This window comes from Corythoichthys intestinalis, chromosome 11 (assembly GCF_030265065.1).
Source record: "Corythoichthys intestinalis isolate RoL2023-P3 chromosome 11, ASM3026506v1, whole genome shotgun sequence".
NCBI lineage: Eukaryota > Metazoa > Chordata > Actinopteri > Syngnathiformes > Syngnathidae > Corythoichthys > Corythoichthys intestinalis.
The window spans coordinates 13732634-13754811 of record NC_080405.1 but is presented as its reverse complement, the minus strand read 5'-3'; the positions used below and the strand labels follow the sequence as shown (position 1 = coordinate 13754811).

Sequence of the window (22178 nt, the reverse complement as noted above, 5' to 3'; positions counted from 1 at the left end):
TGAATGGTGCGTGTGTTGTCCAAGCATTTACTTTTTAAAATCACTACCAGTTGGTTGCAAACGGGTTTTCCAATTTCCCAGTTCAACTTGCTTGTCAGTTTTATGCATATGGGGATCCTTTGCTGACAAGTTGAATGTTTTGCAAAATGACTGCTATGTGGCTCGGGTGCAAACACTGGCATATCTAATCTGGTTCTGTACATTTTTAAAGGGACAAATTGTGCACCGTATTAACCATGTGAAAGTCTCAAGTATTTAACTGAGTCATGAATTAAGACCTGATATAAAATGTTTAAACACAAAAGACAAGGACATTGGTTTGAACACTGGTGGGGGATTTAGAGTAATGACATTAAGATGGCTAAAATGATACAATAAGAGATGGCAGTTAAGTGTACCAATGTCCTGGAAATACTGGTGTTTGGAAGAAAAGTTTGAAAGTTTGAAAAGAGAAAAATAACTGAAGAACAGAGGATTAAAGTTTCTTGGGCCGAATCAATTGCATTCATTGCCAATGCGGAAGGATTTTCTGAATGTTTGCTCTGTAGCGAGACGTCAAATCACAAAGAGTGTGGACTTTTCTATTGCAGCAGAGTACAGTCAGTGTGACTGCATTACTTCTGGAGAAAATAGAGGAGCGCAAAAAGATTTAAGTGGATTGCATCTCCAAACTCCACTATTGCTGCAAGTTTTGTTGCAACCCGGGAGATAAAATGTGGAAAATCGTTCACAGATGGTGACTAGTAAATGAGTCAACATACATGAACTCCAATTATATACAGTACTTTACCTTTTCAAAAAGGTGCCTTTTTTTATTTTTTTATTTTTTTTTAAATGAGGCTGCGCTTTGTTGCACTGTTTGTTGCCCTGATAAGGTGCATGTTATGCACATTCTATTGTTTTTTTCAAACCTTCAAAATGACTTCAAAATTCGGATTTCTTCGGATTGCATTTCTTACATCAAAGCAATTAAACAGTGTATTGAAGTTAAACTTGAGGTGGCTTTGTACAACAGAGTAGTCACGTGGTGCATCATTATCGAAAGGATGCACTGAAGGAGAAATTAACATTAAATCGTGAAGGCTCATATTTGTAGCCAACTTACTCATTTTGAAAGGCTAATATAGATGCATACAACATGTTTCCTTCATTATAAGGCTTATATAAGGCTTTTAATTATTTTCGGCTCCAGACATATTTGTTTTTTTTTTTGTTATTTTGGTCCAATATGGTTCTTTCAACATTTTGGGTTGCCAACCCCTGCACTAAAATGTACAAAACTGTCATAAGAGGTGGGTAGAGTAGCCAAAAATTTGACTGAAGAGTAGTGTTACTTCAAAATAATATTAAGTAGAAGTAGTAATCAAAAAAATGTACTGAGGTAAAAAAGTTAATGGTGAAAAGAATACTCAAGAAATGGGTAACATTGTGAGTAACTGCTGATGTTTGATTATTATTATTATTTTTTTTTAAATTAAGCAGAAAGTTAAACTATTTTAACTATTTAAACTGTTATTATTATACTTTACTACAACATATTATGTAACCCCTTTAAGGGGGTCCACGGATAGAAAGACTTGTAGTTCTCAAAAGATAAACGTTATTATGAGGTAAAAATAATTGGATATTGAAATCCCTCTTGATGTTTTCATTTTTATACAATTTGAAAAATTAGTTTAACTAGTAGGTCGCCCTTGTTGTTGACGTCGAAGGGCGGTGACGTCACATGGTTGTGCTGCCGGGCTTCCAGAGTATGAATCTAGCGACATAAACACGTCATCTGTTCAACCCTTTCAATTTAAATCCGAGAGGAACATTAATGAGCATGATACATTAATGAGCATGACAGCACCATCAATATTTCACAAAGGAAGCAGCAAAGGCAAAATGAACAGGAAAGACTGGACGAGACAAGAGTTCTGCCAAAATGGGCTACACTGACGAAACGTCTACAAGAAGCAGATTTGACACCCAAAGTACGACCGTGCGCTTTCAGCTAGTTTTGTTTAGATGCATACAGAGAGAACATACTAAAAATGCCATAAGAAAATACTTAAAGTGCCTGTGACACGAAAAAGCATGTTTATTTCATAATACACGCGGTATTTTATGCCCCTGAATGATATGGACCGCTTGGATGTGTGTGGAAGCGATCGCTATATTTATTTAGTTTTTTGAATCCCGTGCCATGAAAATGAGTGACTTCCGGCTTCGGTCTTGCATTGAGGAGGAGGGCGCTGTGACGTGTACGGTAGAAGACGTTCTCTTCACTATACTGTGTACTGTTGTGTATGAGGACGAAGGATTCAGCTGATTTTGTGGATTAATACTTTTATTTTTTGCATCACGCCAGCCAAACGGCTGCAGAAAAATCATTCTGTATGCGGGAGAGGCGTATGCGCCTTTTTGGAGTTTCAAAAGGTTCCCATTCACCGTGGATATTTACTGTGGGACCATTGGACTTACAAGGAAGTGAGTAAACATCTTGTTTTGTATTATGTCAAATACGAATACAGTGATTACAAAGTAAACACAATAAAATTCCTTTAAATAAAGGACTACTTACGTTTGATCATTGATAGGCATGTAAAAAGCTATCCTCATGCTCATTAGCAGTTAGCTGTTAGCGCGTTAGCTACACAACAACTCCAGCCACCCTCCTCCAGGGAACGAACTGTAAATTGCTCTCCGCCGGGCGGTTTGCCGATCCGCAAAGAAACTCGACAACCGGGTCGTCATGTCAAATAATCCAGGCTAGTTATGTGTGATTTTCCACTTCGAAGACTTTGAAACATCCCTCGGTTCGGGTTAGCATGTCGGCTAGCTGTCACTCCTTCTGGTCTGTTTACATTCTCCGAAGCCGGGGAAGGGAAATTACATATGTCCGATTTAGGTGTCATAAAATATCGTTCGGGAGGTGTGACAGTAAAGGTGAAGTCGACTGTTTTGACCATTATGGAGTAATTTTGCCATTTCGTCTTGAATAAATGGATTTTTATTATTTTATATTCCATTTAGCACAAGATTGTTATTTGTCATGACCATGCCATTTATTTAGCAATTGGGGAAAGTACTTGGGTAAAAAGAATATCCTGTAAAAATATTGAAGTAAAGAGACAGAAACAATGACATTTTGCCGCTCTCTTCGTCGCGTTTTCCTCATTGTGAATAGTTCCCCCTCGACGGGCTGACTGGTCCTTCTCAAGCCATTTATATAGCTATTGGGGAAAAATGCTTGGATAAAAAGAATATCCTGTAAAAATATTGGGAGTAGAGAGACTGAAACAATGACATTTTGCAGCTCTCTTCGTCGCGTTTTCCTCGTTCTGAATAATTTCCCCTCAATGGGCTGAATAGTAAAATCGATGAGCCAAGTCTACCGCTGACGTCATCCACCTGTTGGGGACGCTAAAGCCCTATAATGGTAGGCGTGGCTAACCGGCAGATTAAAAGACTAATTTCTCGTCATCTGCGCTTTGCTAAATTGTTGTATATAGTCGAATCGTCTCAAAATATGATTCTAATTCACATAATAATGCCATTTAAGACTTTTTTTCTGGTGTCATATGCTCTTTAAACGTAGTGATATCAATAAGGGGGTTTAAATATGCTACTTGACTAATGTGGTCAACAGACCAACAATCTGCTTAAAGCTACCACAAGAAAACACAATGCTTAAAAGTACGAGAAAAAACGGAAACGGTATTTTGAGGCAATAAAAAGGTAATAAATGTCTCAATAAAAACACAAATAGCAAGTACTCGCCACTTTTAGCCAATGAGCAGCGTAGAAGGAATTGGAGTAACCCGGTAGTGTTTGTCTAGTGCAGTACTTCTCAAATACTGTAGTGGGGCGCGCTCCCCCAGGAGGGTGCAGAGTGATGCCGGGGGTGGCACATGTGACATCAGGGAATATACTTTTTTTGCCGTACTAGAGTAAAGTGTACTTGCACATCCACTCAGTGGGTGACAGTAATGCTCCCATTTTCAGAGTGTGCACGGTATTTTTGAACCAAGCAAGAGCAAAGAGCTATAAAGAGCTGTGCGCCGTTTTCCAGCTTGATTGTTTTTCAGCGAAAACGTGCCGAGTATTGCCAACAATCGTCCCGCTTTGTCAGTGTTACATCAGTAAACTATTGAGCACCGTAAGCAAGCTCAGTGCATAAGAACCCCAACCCATTGCAAACATTGTAAAGGAGCTGATACTGCGAGCAGCATATATAAAAACTGTCCTTCCGTCCAATGACACTGTCGTTTTTCTTCCATTCAGGTTTGTTTTTCGGTCAAATTTTTTGGCATATTGTCCTCATGAGTTAATGTTGCTAATCAACTTGAATTTATGATTGTTTATTGATTTCATTACATTTTATTTTTCAGTATTAAATGGTCAAAAATGTACAAAAATGTATGTGAGTGTATTTTTACAGTTTGGATGTGACTTTTTTTCTTTTTTTTTTTAATTTGGGCAAATTGATGCGCTTTAAGTCTTTTCTGTTGCAAACAAAAGAATGTTAATAAAGGCATACTTTATTGTAAGTTGATCTATGCTACTTTTTTCTTTAACACTGGAACTACCAGCTTTTTTTTATGGCAATAAAGAAATACCAGAAAGGTGTCAAATGACCCGATACAGAACTGACGACTTGGCTTTGTCAAACAATAGACCACTCAAACAAGCAGTCAAGCAGCCTAGGTGTGAAGGGGGGGTTTCACTATGGGTAGTGGCAATTAGCATCTTGAACATTTGCAAATCAAGACTTATTAAGTCCTGGGTTAGTGTAAAAATGATGAGAGGGCCATGTGGCATGAAACTGCGACTAGCATCCATAACTGTAGCTAAACCAGACTGTCCTCATTTTCGAAAATTTAGTGTTACAACATCTGGGACAAATCCCATCAAGCACCTTTACTTTGTCTTGACAAGTCCAACATTCAGTTGTCAAGGTTCAGAGTTTATTATGTTGAAGCACACAATGACCAAAGAACTTTCCACAGCAGCTCAAACAGCTGATTTGTCACAGCAAACACAAGTTTCAGTATGCAGTAGGCAAACTGCAGCTTTTGGAAGATGTAAAAAGGTTGTCCACCCGATTGCATGCCTGAGCGGTCCACTGTCCGACAAGCAACAACTGTTTTGTCCAACTGGACAAGCCTATTCGGAAGGGGAGAGAAAATGACCTCTACAGGTGTTCATTGCCTCAGACAACCATCCAATGGCACCTTTCTGTCTCAACAATATACAATATATGAGACATACTGTAAGTCTGACCACAGTATGGTTCCATGCCTTCAGTTAAAAAAAAAAAGAAAAAAGAAAAACCTGACTAGTATGTTCAACTTGGTTTACACAGAGGATAAAACTGGAACAGTTCAAGGGACAAGTAAACCCTTAAAAAGAAAAGTCACATCCTGTCAGTTGTTTGGTCTACTTTATGGTGGCTTTTTCACCACAAAATGTCTTCTGGGCTTGAAAGTGACAACAGGCCAGCTAGAATAATAGAAAAAAAGGACACAATATTTGGCAGAGGTGTACTTATCAGAGGCGTTGCGTCCCCTTAGGCAAACCAGGCAATTGCCTAGGGCCCCCAGCCAGCACAGGCCCCCAGAGGGCCAACAGATTCAGCACACGCAGCTTTACTGCACTGTTGCAGCGACAAGTGCGACAGTGCCATTGAAAGCCTTATGTCTGAGTTCCCTGAAGGAGCCCCTTCACTTGCTCTACACCCCCCCCTCCCTTACGTGACTCAGAGTGAGAGTGAGCGGCAATTTGTCTTTTTTTTAATTGGCGTACATCCGAAATGAAGAGAAGTTATCCTTTTGGAAGTGACAAGAAAGAAAAAAAAGCAGAAGAGGAGAAAAGGAAGCAAGACAGCGGTGAGTGTACTATGTTACTGTAATTTTATGTCCTAATGTAGTGGAAGCCAGGCACTTTGAGTGTCCTAAAGAGGACTCCCCTTTACCGTCTTGTCATGAGAATTTGGACAACTACACTGATGGTCCGCGTTATGAGTTCCATAACTTTCAATTCAAAACAAAAGTAATGTGAGGGTCAGGCGAAGACAGCACACAGACAAAGTGTGGGGTGGGGAATGTAATTGCTCCAGCCTCTGTTAAAGGGGCTATGAAATACTAAAGCAAATGACTTTAAAACAATGGCAGACCATATTTTTGCAAGGGGCATCACAAGCTTTTAAGAATTACGGGTTGCTTAGCCCCCAGAATAAATAAATAAATACATACATACAGTGGGGAGAACAAGTATTTGATACACTGCCAATATTGGCAGTGTATCAAATACTTGTTCTCCCCACTGTATGTGTCTTGTTCCAATAGCCCACTTGATATCAGGTTGTCGTGGTCCCCCAACACCTGACACAAACCTTGTTAACCCAGGCAACGTTTGAGACGGTATGACTCCATCATTGATTCCGCTCATTCTGAGGTATAGGCATATAGCGTGAAGGGCCTTGCGTAAGGACCCACCTGGATATCACTATGCCCTGACCAGGTTTTGAACCCCAACCTTCCGTACCAAAGTCAGCAATATTACCACTGAGGAAAACAGCATGGGCTGAAAGACAGCTCGAAGGCACTGAAAATGGCAGCACAATAACAGGCCCCAAACACAAGATCAATCGAGGCCGAGGTCTATCACACCATACAGGACCCCAGGTGGAGGCTATGCAAAGAGGCCCCCTGAGACAGTCCAGCACATCACAGCAGGGTGTAAGATGCTGGCAGGCAAGGCATTCATGGAACGAAATAACCAGGTAGCAGGCATAGTGTACAGAAACATCTGTGCCGAGCACGGACTGGAGACCCCAGAGTCAAGGTGGGCGACACCTCCAAAGGTGGGCGAGAACAACTGAGCCAAAATGCTGTGGGACTTCCAGATCCAAGACAGACAAACTGGTGATGGCCAACCAGCCTGACATAGTGGTGGTGGATAAACATTAGAAGAGTGCAGTAGCGATAGATGTAGCAATCCCAAGCGATACCAACATCAGGAACAAAGAACATGAAAAGCTGGAGAAATATCAAGGGTTGAAGGAAGAGTTGGAGAAAATGTGGGGAGTGAAGGCAACATTGGTGCCAGTAGTGATCGGGACACTAGGGGCAGTAACCCCCAAACTGGGTGCATAGCTCCAACAGATACCAGGAACAATGTCCGACGTCGCCCACCCGGGCGGTATGGTCTCTCCTTTCAAGCTCGGGTCCTCTATGTGGTATATATATAGACCCTACCCACGTGACTTCACAACTCCTTCCTCCTGACTGGTGCCGCCCAATTGTCCGTCAACACATCATGTTTACCTGTTACGGCTACGTACATTCCTCCTATTTACGACGTGTTTTTCTGCTCGTTAACATTAATAATCAAAATGGTGAAGGCGTGTGTGGCGGTCGGTTGCAATAACAGAGAAGATAGACGGAGAAGACAGAGAGACTTGAAGTTCTACCGGATTCCAAGAGACCCGGAGAGAAGAGAGCGAGATGGGCTGCTGCAATTCGACGAGAAAACTGGGCTCCAAACGATTACCACAGATTATGTAGTAGTCATTTTATATCTGGTAAGATGCATTTAATATATATTTAGAGGGTTTTGGGCTGACAACCACAATTAAGATCATTGCTAGGCTAATCGCCGACAACATACACGTATGTATGTAGTGAGAGTGCTATCGCTAAACCATATAAACATTAAAAGCCCTAACTCCATTGACAAACGACATGAAATACATTAGACTTGACAGTGGATGTTAGCAATGACAAAAGATTTTGAATTGAAAATTTCGTAACTCACCTTTCCAAGCACAAGATAGATTCCTGCCGAATTTTCGTGGACGAGGACCTGTTTCACCCAACCAGCAACGAAGTATTTATAAGCCTCCAAGCTCTTAAAGTTTTTCAAACTTTCGTGAGAATAGGCTGATTTTGTGTGGACAAGATAGTTGTACATATCAGGGTAGCTAGCAGATGTCAGGCAAATACGGCGGAGACAGCGGGTCGAAAAACATCGATTTAGGCATCAAATATGGATCTGGCGAATGGATAAACTGAAGCTTTTCCACATAACGACTTTTATGCAACGCATCAGGTGAGTTTTCGGCATCCGAAAGCACCGGGTCTTCCATGAAATGCATTATAAATTGCTCGATCAATTGAGACCATTGATAATACAGACACAAAATGACGGACAAGGGGGCGGAACCATACAGTGAGCACGTGATTTTGTGACGTCGGTGGGTAGGGTCTATATGGCGGAAAACACTCAGGTGACCTGAAGTTCTGCTGCAAGACCCCCAATTTGGCAAAATTTCAAAATTGTCCTATATGCATGTGTGATACATCATTGGAAAGCTTAAAATCTCAATTTTCTGGGGGAAGAAAAATTTTAAACAAGAGGGCATTTAAAAAAAATAAAATAAAAAATTAAACAGCAAAACCCTAACTGGAGGTGAGAGCACGCGAGAGCAGAATTACAGACGCCATGACTTTAACGAGATATTATCGCGTACTGACCTTGTTTCGATAAAAAAACTCCAGGTAGCATGTATCACTGAGTGTCAAAACACAGCTGTGAATGGTCACAGCTGGATTTTTTGGGAATTTTATGGGTGAAACATGGTAATATAACAAGGGTCGCGATGCAGAAATCACAGACATCAAGGAGCGGTCGAGATTTTTTTTCCTTCATATATTTACCCTTTTAAATGTTTTTTTTTTTTTTTTCACAACAGTAACAAAAAAAATACAATTAAGCGATAGTTATGAGGTACATATCTGTGACTTTTTTTTACAGACGCCACTTTTTTCATTGTTACGTCATTTGTTTAAAAGCTTAAAATATGCGAGTGAATAATTTTTTAAAGTCGTTTTTTTTAAATGAAATATTAGACATCAATTAATGATTCTAAGCTAAAAATGACAGACACTTTGAATAATAAATATATTTAATTACCTTCGTTTTATGGCTGGGTTGAAACAAATGCGGTTGCGTGACTTCTGTAAACGGGGGTTTCCAGGGTAAAACGGACAAATTAAAAATAGTTCAGGGGCTTAATGCCCCATGAATCTGCTATGGCGGCATATAGACATATTGTTCTATCAAACACAACAGTTCTTTTGGCTTAAAATACCGCAGTTTCTTTTAAAGAGGAGTGCAAGAGCAGAAACTGCTTTTTTAGTCTTGTCTGTTTTCCACCATATGTATTTATACTGTATATGTGTGTGAGTGTGTGTGTGGGGGGGGTATGTGTGTGTAATAATTGTCACAGAAATTGTCATTTTGGGCACATATGTGACAAAAATGTCAGTAATTTCAAACCCTAAAAAATACTACTAACAAAGCCACACTCCCCTGCACACAAATATATATCAAAACATTTTACATACATCCATACGATATATAGTGTAGGCAGTGACGTGCGGTCAGGGGAGGCAGGTGAGGCAGAGCCTCACCTGTCATCATGACAAAAAAATAATTATAGCATCAAATTTATATTAATATTTGTCCATTGCTCTTTATGTATGACTCATTTCAAACATTTTTTATAGTCAAAATCGCTGAATTTGCCAATTTCCTGTTCAAATAAAGATATGAAACGAGAGGTGCGGCAGCAACGAGTAAAGCCTCACCTCTGATTGCGCAATCCATAACAAACTGGGTTGATACATGGAATTGGAGCATGCTGGTTGCCGTACATCTGCATGTCGCCATTATAATGTTTCCAGATACGTTTATTTGACCTGATTTTCCACAGTCTGGCTAATGTCTTTAACCCTTAAAGTTTAATGTTTGTTAGCGACATATTTTGTTTTGTTGATGGGAAATAAAACCACAGTGAAAAGGCGCAGGTTGCGGCAGATAGTACTCTGACGCACTGAAAGGGGGCGTACGTGAAACTGGACTTTGAAAGTGGACGCGATTAACTCCACACCGGAGCTAAAAGGTTCGCTTCAAATTGCGGGACAGAAGATAACTCGCGCTTTTCAAACGGACTGGTACACCCGAAAAGAGCTATGTGGCTGTCCTTCAAAAAATCGCCTTTGCTGCTTTCCCTGCCTTTTCTTCTCAACTTGTGCCAATGTCTGGACTAACACGATATATTGTGACATTAAAAAACTACCACGAAGCCTCAGCAAACATGAGAGCTCGACCACTCACATTCAAAGCCTGATTGCTTTAAAAACTTTTGGAAGCTCAAGGATCGATTTGGCTTTGACGAACAGCGGAAGCTCAACTGTAGCGGCCTCAATGCTAAGGTAAAAGAAAACCGAAGGAGTTTGAAAGACCTCATTAATGCAACCTGCATCCTAGCTAAACAGGAGTTAACATTTCGTGGTAACGATGAGCGTGTAGGCGCTTCTAAACGTGGCATATATGTAGAACGATTACATGGTTTTGCTGAGAAAGATGAAAGGTTAGCTAGACATTTGGACACATCCACTGTGTTTTCTGGCTTGTCAAATAGAACACAGAACGATCTAATTGAAACAATACTCTCCATTGAGGCGGAGAGATTTTTTAAAGTAAAGGAAAATAAGGAGGACTTTTACAAAAAGGGCGTAGGTTTGCATAGGGACGGTAGGGACATAACACTACCAACTTTTCAGGATGCTAAAATTGTCCCCACCAACTTTTAAGCAACCTTACCTTTTTTTTTTTGCATGATATAATGTTCAGTTATGTAGAGAATTTAGATCTTTCAATAGTTCCATATGTTGTAAGGATAGAATTGACCCTACCATTATTAAGTGAATTATTTTCATTATGTTTGCTAATAAAAACCAGACATTTATTCAGGAAGTTTTCAAAATGTTTCTTTAGTATTTTTTTTTAAACAAAGGTTTGAATCGAACAGTGTATCATCTGAACCAATGTACGTAAAAGTTATTATCAGTAGATAAGGATTTATTTTGCATTGATCATTTTGCCTATTAATTAATAAAGTTCATATACATGAGAAATGTGGCCCTTTGCCCCCTTCATCTAATCTGTTTGGTCTTATTAATGTCCCGTCCCCAGCAAAAAGTGTACCTATAGGCAAGTTATGCTATTATATCGTCCCTACGAATGTTGAGACCAAACCTATGCCCTTCCAAATTAACGCCGGTTTTTGTGGTGAAGGACAGGCGCAAGACCACAAACAGTTTTAATTTCAATCTTATTAAAAAAATAAAAAAAAAAAGAGTTTAGACTAAGAAAAATACAATAGAATATTTAAAAACTAAATTTTGGCCTTAAATAAAATATTCTTTGTTTTTCTTTTCACACTTTTTGTTTAGCAATCTGTAATAAATTGATTAAAGTATCAGAATTAAAAGTTTTAAAAACAACTGAATATTTCACTAAAGGTCAGAATTGAATTCTGTGGTTTTGTACACCACTCTTTACTCTCATTTATGTTGCATGAATTATAGAATTGCGATGGCCAACACATTGCGTGTGTAGAGAAAATGCATGTTATTTTCTTACTTTTACATATCAATAATATGTACCGTGTGTGCATGTTTTGTGAAGAATGCTGATGAGATATGAAATAACCAGTAGCCAATTGAATAAGCTACCCTTTTTTTGTTTATATATTTGGAAATCTGACACTAAAGGAGTCAGTGCCTCACCAACCATGAACCTCACCGCACGTCACTGAGTGTAGGGGTGTGTGTGGGTGTGTATGCTATGTATAATCATCTTCTTGGCTTTCTCCACTTTCTAATCATTACTCTCCTACTCACCTTTACCAGTAGAGGTCTCTCCCCTCTCACCCTCTTTGCTCCTCTGCGCTGACTCCTACAGGTCAATAAAGGTGGTGGAGTGATTATTATTATGACCATCCACTGATGATAATCATAAGGCCATAAGTTTCGACAGACCTTCTCATTCATGCGTTTTCTTTATTTTCATGACTGTGAATTCTCACCGAAGGTAATAAAACTATGAATGAACATTTGTGGAATTATGCACTTAGCAAAAAGAGGGAAATAACTAAAAACATGTACAATATTCTAGTATCTTCAAAGTAGCCACCCTCTGCTGTGATTACTTCTTTGCACACTCTCCATTTGGGCTTCATTTGTGTTGCATTGAAGAGGTGTGTCCAAACCTTTGACCCGTACTGTACGTGAATGAGCTCAGCTCCTGTACTCATCTAAAGTGAGAAACACAACTGATGCCCCAGATTTGAAGGAAGTCACCCCAAAGATAGTTGTAAAAAAGACTTAACTCTATAAACAACCTGGACCTTCACAACGCATTTCAGACTAACTAGGTAGAAGTAGCTAAGTAGCAACGTTATTAACGGCGAAACAAAAAAAGATAAGATGTGCGCAGAGATCGTCTGTAGTGTGGAAGCCAGGCTTGGATCCATCAAACACGGAGCATTTGGTTTATTAATTACATGGGACTTTCTGCTGTTAACTGGGGGTTGGAGCTAACTGTTACTCCCAGCGCTGATAAATACTCACTTTCTTGAAATCTGTCTTATGTACAGTACATCCTTCATCCATCGTTCTCGCTCTACTGTGGGCATCGAAGATACACAAGCACACAGTGTTGGTAAAGTTGGAGCAAGTCACAGGGAAAATGCAAACTGGAATTTTAGAAATGTGGGCATTCTCTATATGAACAAGTGGAATGGATTGGATAAGTACGCACTGATGGGGAAGGGCAACCTGACAGATTTATGATCATATTTAAATTCATAATGAACTAATATTCTGGCAACTTTATAGTGAATATGGCAGATTTTCTTTTTTTTTTTTTTAAATAAAACAACAATATTTTTAGGGGGGCTTAAGATTATATTAGGGGGGATGATTCTGTTGTTACTATGTCTCCTATCAGCAAGTATGTAATAGTTGTGACATCACACCCAGATTTTCAAAAAGTGGACCTTCCCAAATGCATTGTTTTGAAAGGAATACTTATGAAATGGTAAGAGACTAAGATTTAAACGTCAATAATTTTTCTCCATGTAAAATTACAATAGTGCAGTCATCTTGATTTTTTGACATGGTCACCATTTCTTAAGTTCTTTAAAGAGAAAATAAGAAAAGCCAATAGAGCAGTTATCCAATGAGGGAACAGTCCCCAGCTGCCTGCTGTTGACACTTAAGAGTTCCTATATTTTGGCATTTTAAATAAGGAACTGTTTTCAATTGCTTTACCTGGGAAAAGGATGAACAAGCAAAGCAAGCTGTGCAAAAAAAAAAAAAAAAAATAGTTTTCATAAAACAAATATCATTTATTAATTTATTCTGCATATAACCCACCCCCACAAGAAAAATCGCCTCATGGCCTTGAAAATTCAACCAATCAGGAACAGCATTGCCCTATTTAAGTGTTAGAAGTGGACACCTGTTTCTCATCAGACAAGCAGAGAAGGCCTACACTTCCAAGACGAAATGATGCTACCTGTGCTGCTCTATTGTATCCTGGTGCTTTCTGGTGAGTTATTGGCTCTGAACTACGGACATTTTAACCTTTGTTGGCATTATGAAGGTTTTAAGAACTTTACATGAGGAAATGTGCTACATTTCTACTCCTGGTTTCATCTAATGTTGTCTACCTGTCTATCTGTGCAGTCCAAATCCCACGATTTGGGGCTATCAAATCCAAACGATATGTACCTGTGAAGGTGAGGAATTATTATATTATACTACTAAACCACACAATAGTCGTTGTGTACGAAAACTGTGTGACAAATATAGCCTTGCCCAAACCTGTTGGTGAATTTTATGGAATGATTAGCACGTAAGTATTTGCAGAAATGTACTTTTTTTTTTTAAATTATTGAAGGGGACGACAGATTGAAAGAGTTGTAGTTCTTATAAATGTTAGTATAACTTTAAAAAAAAATTATAAAATTGGTAAAACTAGTAGGTTGCCGTTGATTCAATGCACTCTGGGCGGTGACATCATTGGGTTGTCTTCAAATTATAAACCAGAAAAACAAGTGATCGTAGGGCTGATTAAAACAAAGTAAATGAAATTAAAAAACCAGAGGCAGACAGATGAAAAGACAAGAATGCATCTACCAACGAAGGGATATACAAACTGTCAATATCTTGGCAGCTCGCCTAGGATCAGACTCCTGATGAGCTGGAATTAGATGAAGGTACCAGTATGTTCCACAGCTCTGTAACAAAAGAATCTGACCAACAGCAGAATGTGACAAAATCATTCAAGTCTTCATACTAGCTTCGCTAGGATAGAGCTCAGCTATTCTCCCAGTCCAACCCAACCACGTCCTCACCCACAGTATTCATTAAACGTGTAAAACAGTAAGTTTTTCAGTAGGTCCAACAATGTCCTAAATCTATTTATAAATCAATGGCAATGTTTCTAATCACAATTTTTGGTGAGAGAACAATTGTAGCTTATTAAAGCCTACAAGTGAGTCCGTGGTACCCTTTGATAAGATGCTTTTTTGTTAGCTCATTTGTCAATTTAGTCCACATACAAGATAATTGTACGCTGACAAAGGTTGTAACTTAACCTGCGATAATGCATTTTTTACTGTGTTGAACTCCCATCCCTGGTATGTCAGTGTGTGCAAAACGATAACTAATATTGTCTCCAGACTGGCTGTGAGAAGTATCATGGAAGAGATTGCTTCGCAACTGGGGATCCAGTATGTGGCAGTGATGGGCGTACATACTTTGCAGAGTGTGATCTCTGCCAGCAAAATGGGCACGTATCATTGTGTTTTACATGGTAATCCAATAATGAACAATTTTTTTATTTTGTTACCAGCAGATTTAATGGAGTGAAGGTGGCATACAAGGGTCAGTGCCGTAGAGTGGTCTGCCCCGCGCAGTATGGTCCAGTATGTGGCACTGATGGACGTACATACTCCAATGAGTGTGCGATCGACGAGGAAAATCTGCACGTATCATTCCCACTCAGGCTCTTTCTATATGAACATGCACAAATGACGTGAACTGATTTTTTTTTCACCAACAGACGGCCTCACAAAGTAAACGTGGCATACAAGGGTGAGTGCCATGCCTGTCAGGGGTATTGCACCCAGCAATGGGATCCAGTATGTGGCAGTGATGGACGTACATACTCCAATGAGTGTTTTCTCTGCCAGGAAAATGGGCACGTATCATTCTCTAAATCTTACTAGATTCACAAATCACTGACTTTTTTTTTTTCTTCTTCCCCCAGAGGGAATCCGAACGTTAAGGTGGCATACAAGGGTGAGTGTCACGCGGCTGATCCCTGTCAGACGTATGGAAGGCTTTGCCCCACGAACTGGGATCCAGTATGTGGCAGTGATGGTCATACATACAAGAATAAGTGTAGTCTCTGCCAGGAAAATAGGCACGTATCACTCTCAAACTCACTTGGTTTATACAAGGATACTCAATACATGCCCTGATTTTGTTTGTCACCAACAGAATGAATCACCAAAAAGTGAAGGTGGTACACAAGGGTTGGTGTTGAATATGGCATATCCAATTATTGGCAAGTTTCCTGAAGTCTGTCAATGTAAACAAATCGTGTGTAATGCATAACACAACAAAATGGGTGCAGACCATAATAAAAAGGTTCCAAATTATGAATGGATTATGTGAGTTTGCTTTTTCTGAGGTTGTGTGGACATTTACTTTCCTACCTGGAATACAACAAATGAGTTTAGTAACTGTGGTCGGAGTTTAATTTATAGGGGGAAAAAGTGCCAGTTTTTGAAGTTTTATGCAGTAGAGGGAACTTATTTTGCAGAAAATCATGGGCTTAGCAGTTATTTGGGGGAAAATGACTTTTTTTGTATGACACAAGAACAAATGGTTCTGATAATGGAATGATCAACTTTGACTGCATATATGAAATCTGAGGACCCTGACTAAAATGACATGATTAACTCTCAAGCTTTTATAAATTTGGTTTAATGTGCTATGTTGTAATGCCGCTGGCTGTAGCTGTTCTTTTTGCTATGTCTGAAGTTCTAGTTGGTCACATTCGTGACACGTACACTGATGCCAACAGATGTAAAAGGCCCAAAAGGTACTTGGGTGTGTTTTTTTTTTTTTTTTTTTTTTTTTTTGGAACCCATATTGGTTATCGGCACAATATATTTGATTTCCAAATGTTATATAGATGAGGTAAATTAAAGTGCATAGAACCAACATGCCATTTAATCATGTTTTAAATATTTTGCACATGAAATATTCCTATACCATAACTAATGACTTATGTCGCTCAATGGTGCAAACAAATGGCATGATCCAATCGGGCTGGGTACATTTAAAGGGATAAATTGTACCTAGAATGAATAACCATGTGAAAGACTTGCTCAAAGTATCTTACAGTGAATCATGAATTAAGACCCGATATGAAAGATACTAACGAGCACAGCGATATAAACACTGGTGCATGGCTTTAATGTCATTAGGAAGGGTGGGCGTTCTAGGGTAATCACATTTAGATTGCTAAAATACAACTGACTGCAGCTACGTGTGCCAACTTCCTGGAAAAACTGGTGTTTGCTTCACTATTACACGCATAAAATTTGTCTTTTCAGTTAAGATTTTTTCACTGCACATATCTTCTGATAGAAGTGTAAACATGTTATCAGTTAAATGAGTACAGCAAACTTCCACAGGGCACATTAAAACCAGTTTATAAAGGCACGCAGATTCCCATTCTCCATGTCTAAGCAGCTGAACAGGACAGGTTAAAAGAATGAAAGTGTCTCAAAACCTTTGACCACTGGTCTACAGTATATAAGCATGATGAATCCGCGCTCCGTTCCAATTACATGCAAAATGCCAATAATGCAAATTAAAGATGACGTCATCTAGTGACTTTTAGGACAGCCAATAGCTGTTTTCCTTACTGGGAAATTGGAAACACTAATTACTGTACTAACCTCCCAACACGAACTTATCACAGTGCTGGGTAATGGCTGTCAGGAACCTGGCAGCCACAGTAATATGGAGGAAGGTGGGTCCCACTTTCCTATAATGTGGCTCCTGGAGCATCTGGACGGTCGGCTGCGGTGGTGGTGTTGATGGGTGTGGTTTGGGACTCTGGCTCCACTTCACCAGAGGTGGGTCGTCATTTGTTACATTTACATAGTTACATTTACTTGGGTAACTAAAAAGTTACCCAAGTAAATGTAACTATGGCTACGTTCATACTACAGGTCTTAATGCACGAATCCGATTTTTTGTCATATCCGTTTTTTTGGCGTGCCCATTCAGACTGCCTTTGTCCATTGAGACCGTTCAAGTATTACGCATGCGCACTAATTCGCAGTCTGACACGTGCTGAGCAAGAAGACCCGCATGCGCAGAAGCATCACAACAAATGACACACGTCATCCGTCATTCCAGGGATATCATATTTTGCTTTTCAAAAGGACACAAATAACAGACATAAATAATCCCCATTTAGGCTTATATTCAAAGTTTATATGGATCGATAGCATGCACGCACTGTCCCTGCATGTCACACACACACACATACGCGCAGTTTGCCCCGACTCTCGGCCGTGTAGGCAATGTTGAAATATTGCTCACTTGGAGCAGAGAGAACACTGAGCATTCTCAGGCTTATCCTCAAACCATTTTTATTTTTTATGACTGTTGTCAAGCCCAGCCCTTCCCCAAAAGCCGTTTTTCACTGCAAGCTAGGCGCTAATAACGCACAGCTGCACCGCTAGGGTAGCGTCTCTCTCGCTATTTGATGACGTAATTGCTGCATGAAATCCGATTTGAGAGAGTGGACAGTACAGACCGCCGCGACAGTCTGGAAAAATGTGGCCCAGATCGGATTTGAACCACATACGAAAGTGACCCAGATCGGATTTGAAATGGTCCAGTTCTATGCGACTTGTCACGTTCAGACCGTCAAGTTAATGCTGTAGTATGAACGTAGCCTATGTAAATGTCATTGCAGTCATTACATTTTTCCTCTTTATTCTACATATTGACTTAATTTTTGCCAGAGATGCAGACAGTGATTGTCTTGGTTTCACCAATGCGATTTTGCAACATTAATCACATGACTCCATTATACCAATCAGAGTTGTTTTTTTCTCCACTAGAGGGGGCTCATGCTTTTTGGACAGGTGATGTTTCAAGTGTTGTTCTGGTCTTTTGGCCTAATATGGTAATGTAATAGGTAGTACAGTATAATGACAGCTTATGTAGATGAAGTTGAGAAAAATATACCTTTATTTTTGGCTGACTACTCAGTAATAAAACTGAGGTGCTCCTCGTTGGCTCTAAATTCACCAGCTCAAAAAACCATAATATTTCCCTTACCATTGACAACTCCACTGTTTCACCCTCCCCCCAAGTCAAGAGCCAAGGAGTAATCCTCGACAACACACTTTCCTTTCGATCGAACATCAATAACATCACCCGGATTGCCCACTTTCTCCTCCGCACCATTAATCGCCTCCGCCCTTCCCTCACCCCACATTCTGCTGCAATTCTGGTCCACAGCCTTGTCACTTCCCGCCTGGACTACTACAACTCTCTCCTCTTCGGCCTCCCTCATATAACTCTCCATAAACTACAACTGCACCAGAATTCAGCTGCCCGCATCATAACCTGTACCCCATCCATCCACCATATTACTCCAGTCCTCCAACAGCTTCACTGGCTCCCGGCCAATTTTGAGGCTTGAACATGCACGAAAAGTCACCAAAATGTGTACATACGTGTGGAAAATTGTAAATTTTGATAATTTTGAAACGTTGAAAAAAAATGTTACAAAATGGCTCAGTGGCGCTCCCTTGAAATTTTTAATTTGGCCTATAACATCAAGGTTTGTCAGTGTAGAGCAATGAAATTTGGGGAGTCTATACTTTGTCCAAAACCACTCCAAAAAAGCATTTACACCCATATTCCAAACCCAACAGGAAATCAGTTATTTCGGATCGAATATGAAATTTTTATCGATTTACAGGGTTCACATTTGAGACCTTTTCGCCAAAGGAGTTGGTTGGATCATCTTTAAAATGGGTGAGACTGTTCAAGAGACATGTGAGATCTTAAGTTTTTAAAATGGTGCGTTTTCATTCACGGGTTTGACCTGGGCGTGGTGCCAAAGTCGGCCATTTTTTCGGCAAAATGACAAATTCAGTAAATGACTAATAGTTCCTTGACACAACGTTCAATCTTTTTCATATCTGGCGTGTATGTGCGGTATCCCACCCTTAACACGAGTGCATTGAAATATTACTCATTAGGCCTAGCGCCCCCTAGTGAGAACAGGAAATGCCTTTTTTTACGAGACAGGTTCCTCCTCCAAGGGAAAAAAATCTGTTGACCTCAAACCTGCATCAGGGGAGCCTTAAGACCTGTGTTCAGGTGCCTGATGAAAAATATTGAGGTTTCGTTGAAGCGGAGGGGTCCAAACAGGAAAGTGAAAATGACCGTCAACAATTTGTCTCGCAAAAAACTTTGAACAGTCATAACTCAGCAGATATACAACATATCTGCGCCAAACTTCCTGTGCTTGTTGAGACTCATACCCTAAAGAGTTCTGTAGAAGTAATTTGCATCAGCTCTACAGTGCCAACGAGTGGCGACAGAAAGGAGTTTTAAAAAAGGCCTTTCCTATTAATTTTTTTCAACGTAGAGCAATGAAATTTGGGGAGTCAATACCTTATGCAAAACTGCACCCATTTTCCAAATCCAACAGAAAATCAGGTATTTTGGATCGAATGTGAAATTTTTATCCATTTGTAGTACAGTTTACATTTGGAGGCCTGAACATGCACGAAAACTCACCAAATTTTGCACATACATGCGGCTTTGCGTGGATTTTGATAATCTTGCGACGTTACAAAAAAATGTAACAAAAGTGCTCAGTGGCGCCCCCTTTAATTTTTCAAAAAGGCGTTTCCTATTAGTTTTTTTTAACGTACAGCAATGAAATTTGGGGAGTCGGTACCTGGTGCAAAACTGCTCCTAAAAGTCTCTTAAACCGATATGCCAAACCCTACAGGAAATCGGGTATTTTGATCGAATATGAAATGTTTATCAATTAACAGGCTGCACATTTGAGACCTTGTCACCCAGGGAGTTAGTTGGATCATCTTCAAAATTTGTGAGACTATTCAGGAGACATAGGAGAGCTAGAATTTTCAAAATGGTGCATTTTCATTCACTTGTCTGACCTGGGCGTGGACCTAAGTCGGCCATTTTTTCGGCAAAATGATAAATTCAGTAAAAGGCTAATAGCTCCTTGACACAACGTTCAATCTTTTTCATATCTAGCATGTATGTGCGGGATCCCACCCTTAACACGAGTGCTACTTTACCCATTAGGCCGAGCGCCCCCTATTGGGAACAGGAAATGCCTTTTTTTTTACTAAAACATAAAACATAAAACGTGTGTTCAGGTGCCTGATGAAAAATACTGAGGTTTGGTTGAAGCAGAAGGGTCCAACAGGAGAAGTGAAAATGACTGAAGCCATTTCGTCTCACCACAAGTTTTGAACAGTCATAACTTCTACAACATATCTGCGCCAAACATCTCGTGCTTATTGAGTCATACTCTGAAGGGTCCTGTAGGGGTCATTTGCATCAACCCTACAGCGCCAACTAGTGGCAATACAAAGTCACTCATTTTTCTAATATATGTCCAGTTCTTTTCAGGTTAGTCATTATAGTTTCAAGACCTTTTGAAATACTTATTTTACGGCCCATGTCCACATGTCTCGGTCTGTTGCCGTGACGACCCTTTATTCGCTCCTTTTTTGTAGTACTCTCTCCAATAGGGTTTTTTATCTCTTAGGTGTGTGAATGTAAAGAGGCAACTTTCGAGCATGTTAGGTTTTAATGAGATGATTAGAGAGGACGATCTGCCACCCCCCTGACCTGCACACTGTCCGAGTTGCGTGACGTCCGAGTTGCGCTAGACTGCGAGGGCCCGTTCAGTCCTGCTTGCAGGCCTAGTTATTATTATTATTACTCGAGTAATATTATTCAAAAGTAAAGCTACTTTTCCTCGAGTCAAATTTTTTGCTACTCTTCCCATTGGCATTACTTTTCAATCTATACATTCATTCATTAATTCGCCATGCCACTTTTCCCTACGAGGGTCGCGGAATCTATACACATCACTAAATCATAATAATGTCAAACATTTTGGTGTAAAGAATACAGGTTGTCATGCATTGAGTTGGTACTCGAGCTAATAAGCAGGTGAAAGCTGGTTATCTACCAGTACTCACAAATACAGATGAGTGTGTACGTCACAATGGGCCTCTGAAAGAGTTGACAATTTAAAAGAGCTAGTGACGCAGTCAATTTATCCCTGGCGATACCTTCCCAGTTAGCAGAGTCATCTTAAAAAGTAGGAGAAAATCCTTCATCAACCAATATAAAAAATGTATAATTGCACCACACACATACACATAAAGCTCAACATATACATCACAAAGCGCCTCTGATAGAATACAGACTGTTGAAAATTCAAAAGGGGTCTTTTTTTTCATCAAATTACCTCCGAATCAGGGGTCGCGTTAACCGAATATTTTCCGTCGTTGACCGGTTTTTTAAAACGATGACGAAAAAAACTTAAGTCCGTCCGTCATTTTGACAGGTTGCAATTCACACCCCAGACCACAGGGTGGCGAGTGAGCATATTAATTAGTTATTGTCTCTCTTAATGCATGACGTCGTTGGCTATTCTGTCAGAATATTGTAGCGTCACCGGGGTCTGGCGGCGGCACCGTGATTGACACATCAACGCGAGGTTCTTATTGGTGCACCCGGTGTGCCAGCGCGTCATCAAATTGGTGGACTAGATTGCCGCGTGTGTATAGACCCCAATCACATGACGTCACAACTCCACCCCCCTGACTGGAGCCGCCATATTGTCCGTCAGCTCGTCGTGTTTACACATTACCGCTACGTACATGCCTCCTATTATGGCGTGTTTTTCTGCTCGTTAACATTAATAATCAAAATGGTGAAGGCGCGTGTGGCGGATGGTTGCAGTAACAGAGAAGATAGACGTAGAGACTTGAAGTTCTACTGTATTCTGAGAGACCCGTAGAGGAGAGCGAGATGGACTGCTGTAATTCGACAAGAAATCTGGGCACTAAACGATCACCAAAGACTATGTAGTAGTCATTTTATATCTGGTAAGATGCATTTAATATATATTTAGAAGATTTTGGGCTGACAACCACAATTAAGATCATT

The 22178-nt window shown here is 40.0% G+C and overlaps 1 protein-coding gene across 1 annotated transcript; it reads left to right on the top strand.

The window, feature by feature from the left end:
• Positions 1-13336: 13336 nt before the first annotated feature.
• LOC130923557 (serine protease inhibitor dipetalogastin-like) lies at positions 13337-15568 on the top strand. The gene is made up of 7 exons (XM_057849302.1): positions 13337-13449; positions 13587-13639; positions 14585-14694; positions 14761-14887; positions 14966-15105; positions 15175-15330; positions 15408-15568. Exons 1-7 carry the CDS (start codon positions 13407-13409, stop codon positions 15451-15453), a joined length of 675 nt encoding a protein of 224 aa, XP_057705285.1. The 5' UTR covers positions 13337-13406; the 3' UTR covers positions 15454-15568.
• The last annotated feature ends 6610 nt before the right edge of the window (positions 15569-22178 follow it).

What these genes read in the sequence shown, in the direction of transcription:
- LOC130923557 (XM_057849302.1), top strand. Translation starts at nt 13,407, where the DNA reads ATGATGCTACCTGTGCTGCTCTATTGTATCCTGGTGCTTTCTG. An exon ending in TTGTATCCTGGTGCTTTCTG is followed by an intron (nt 13,450 to 13,586) that starts GTGAGTTATTGG and finishes CTATCTGTGCAG; the next exon opens with TCCAAATCCCACGATTTGGG. An exon ending in GTGCGATCGACGAGGAAAAT is followed by an intron (nt 14,888 to 14,965) that starts CTGCACGTATCA and finishes TTTTTCACCAAC; the next exon opens with AGACGGCCTCACAAAGTAAA.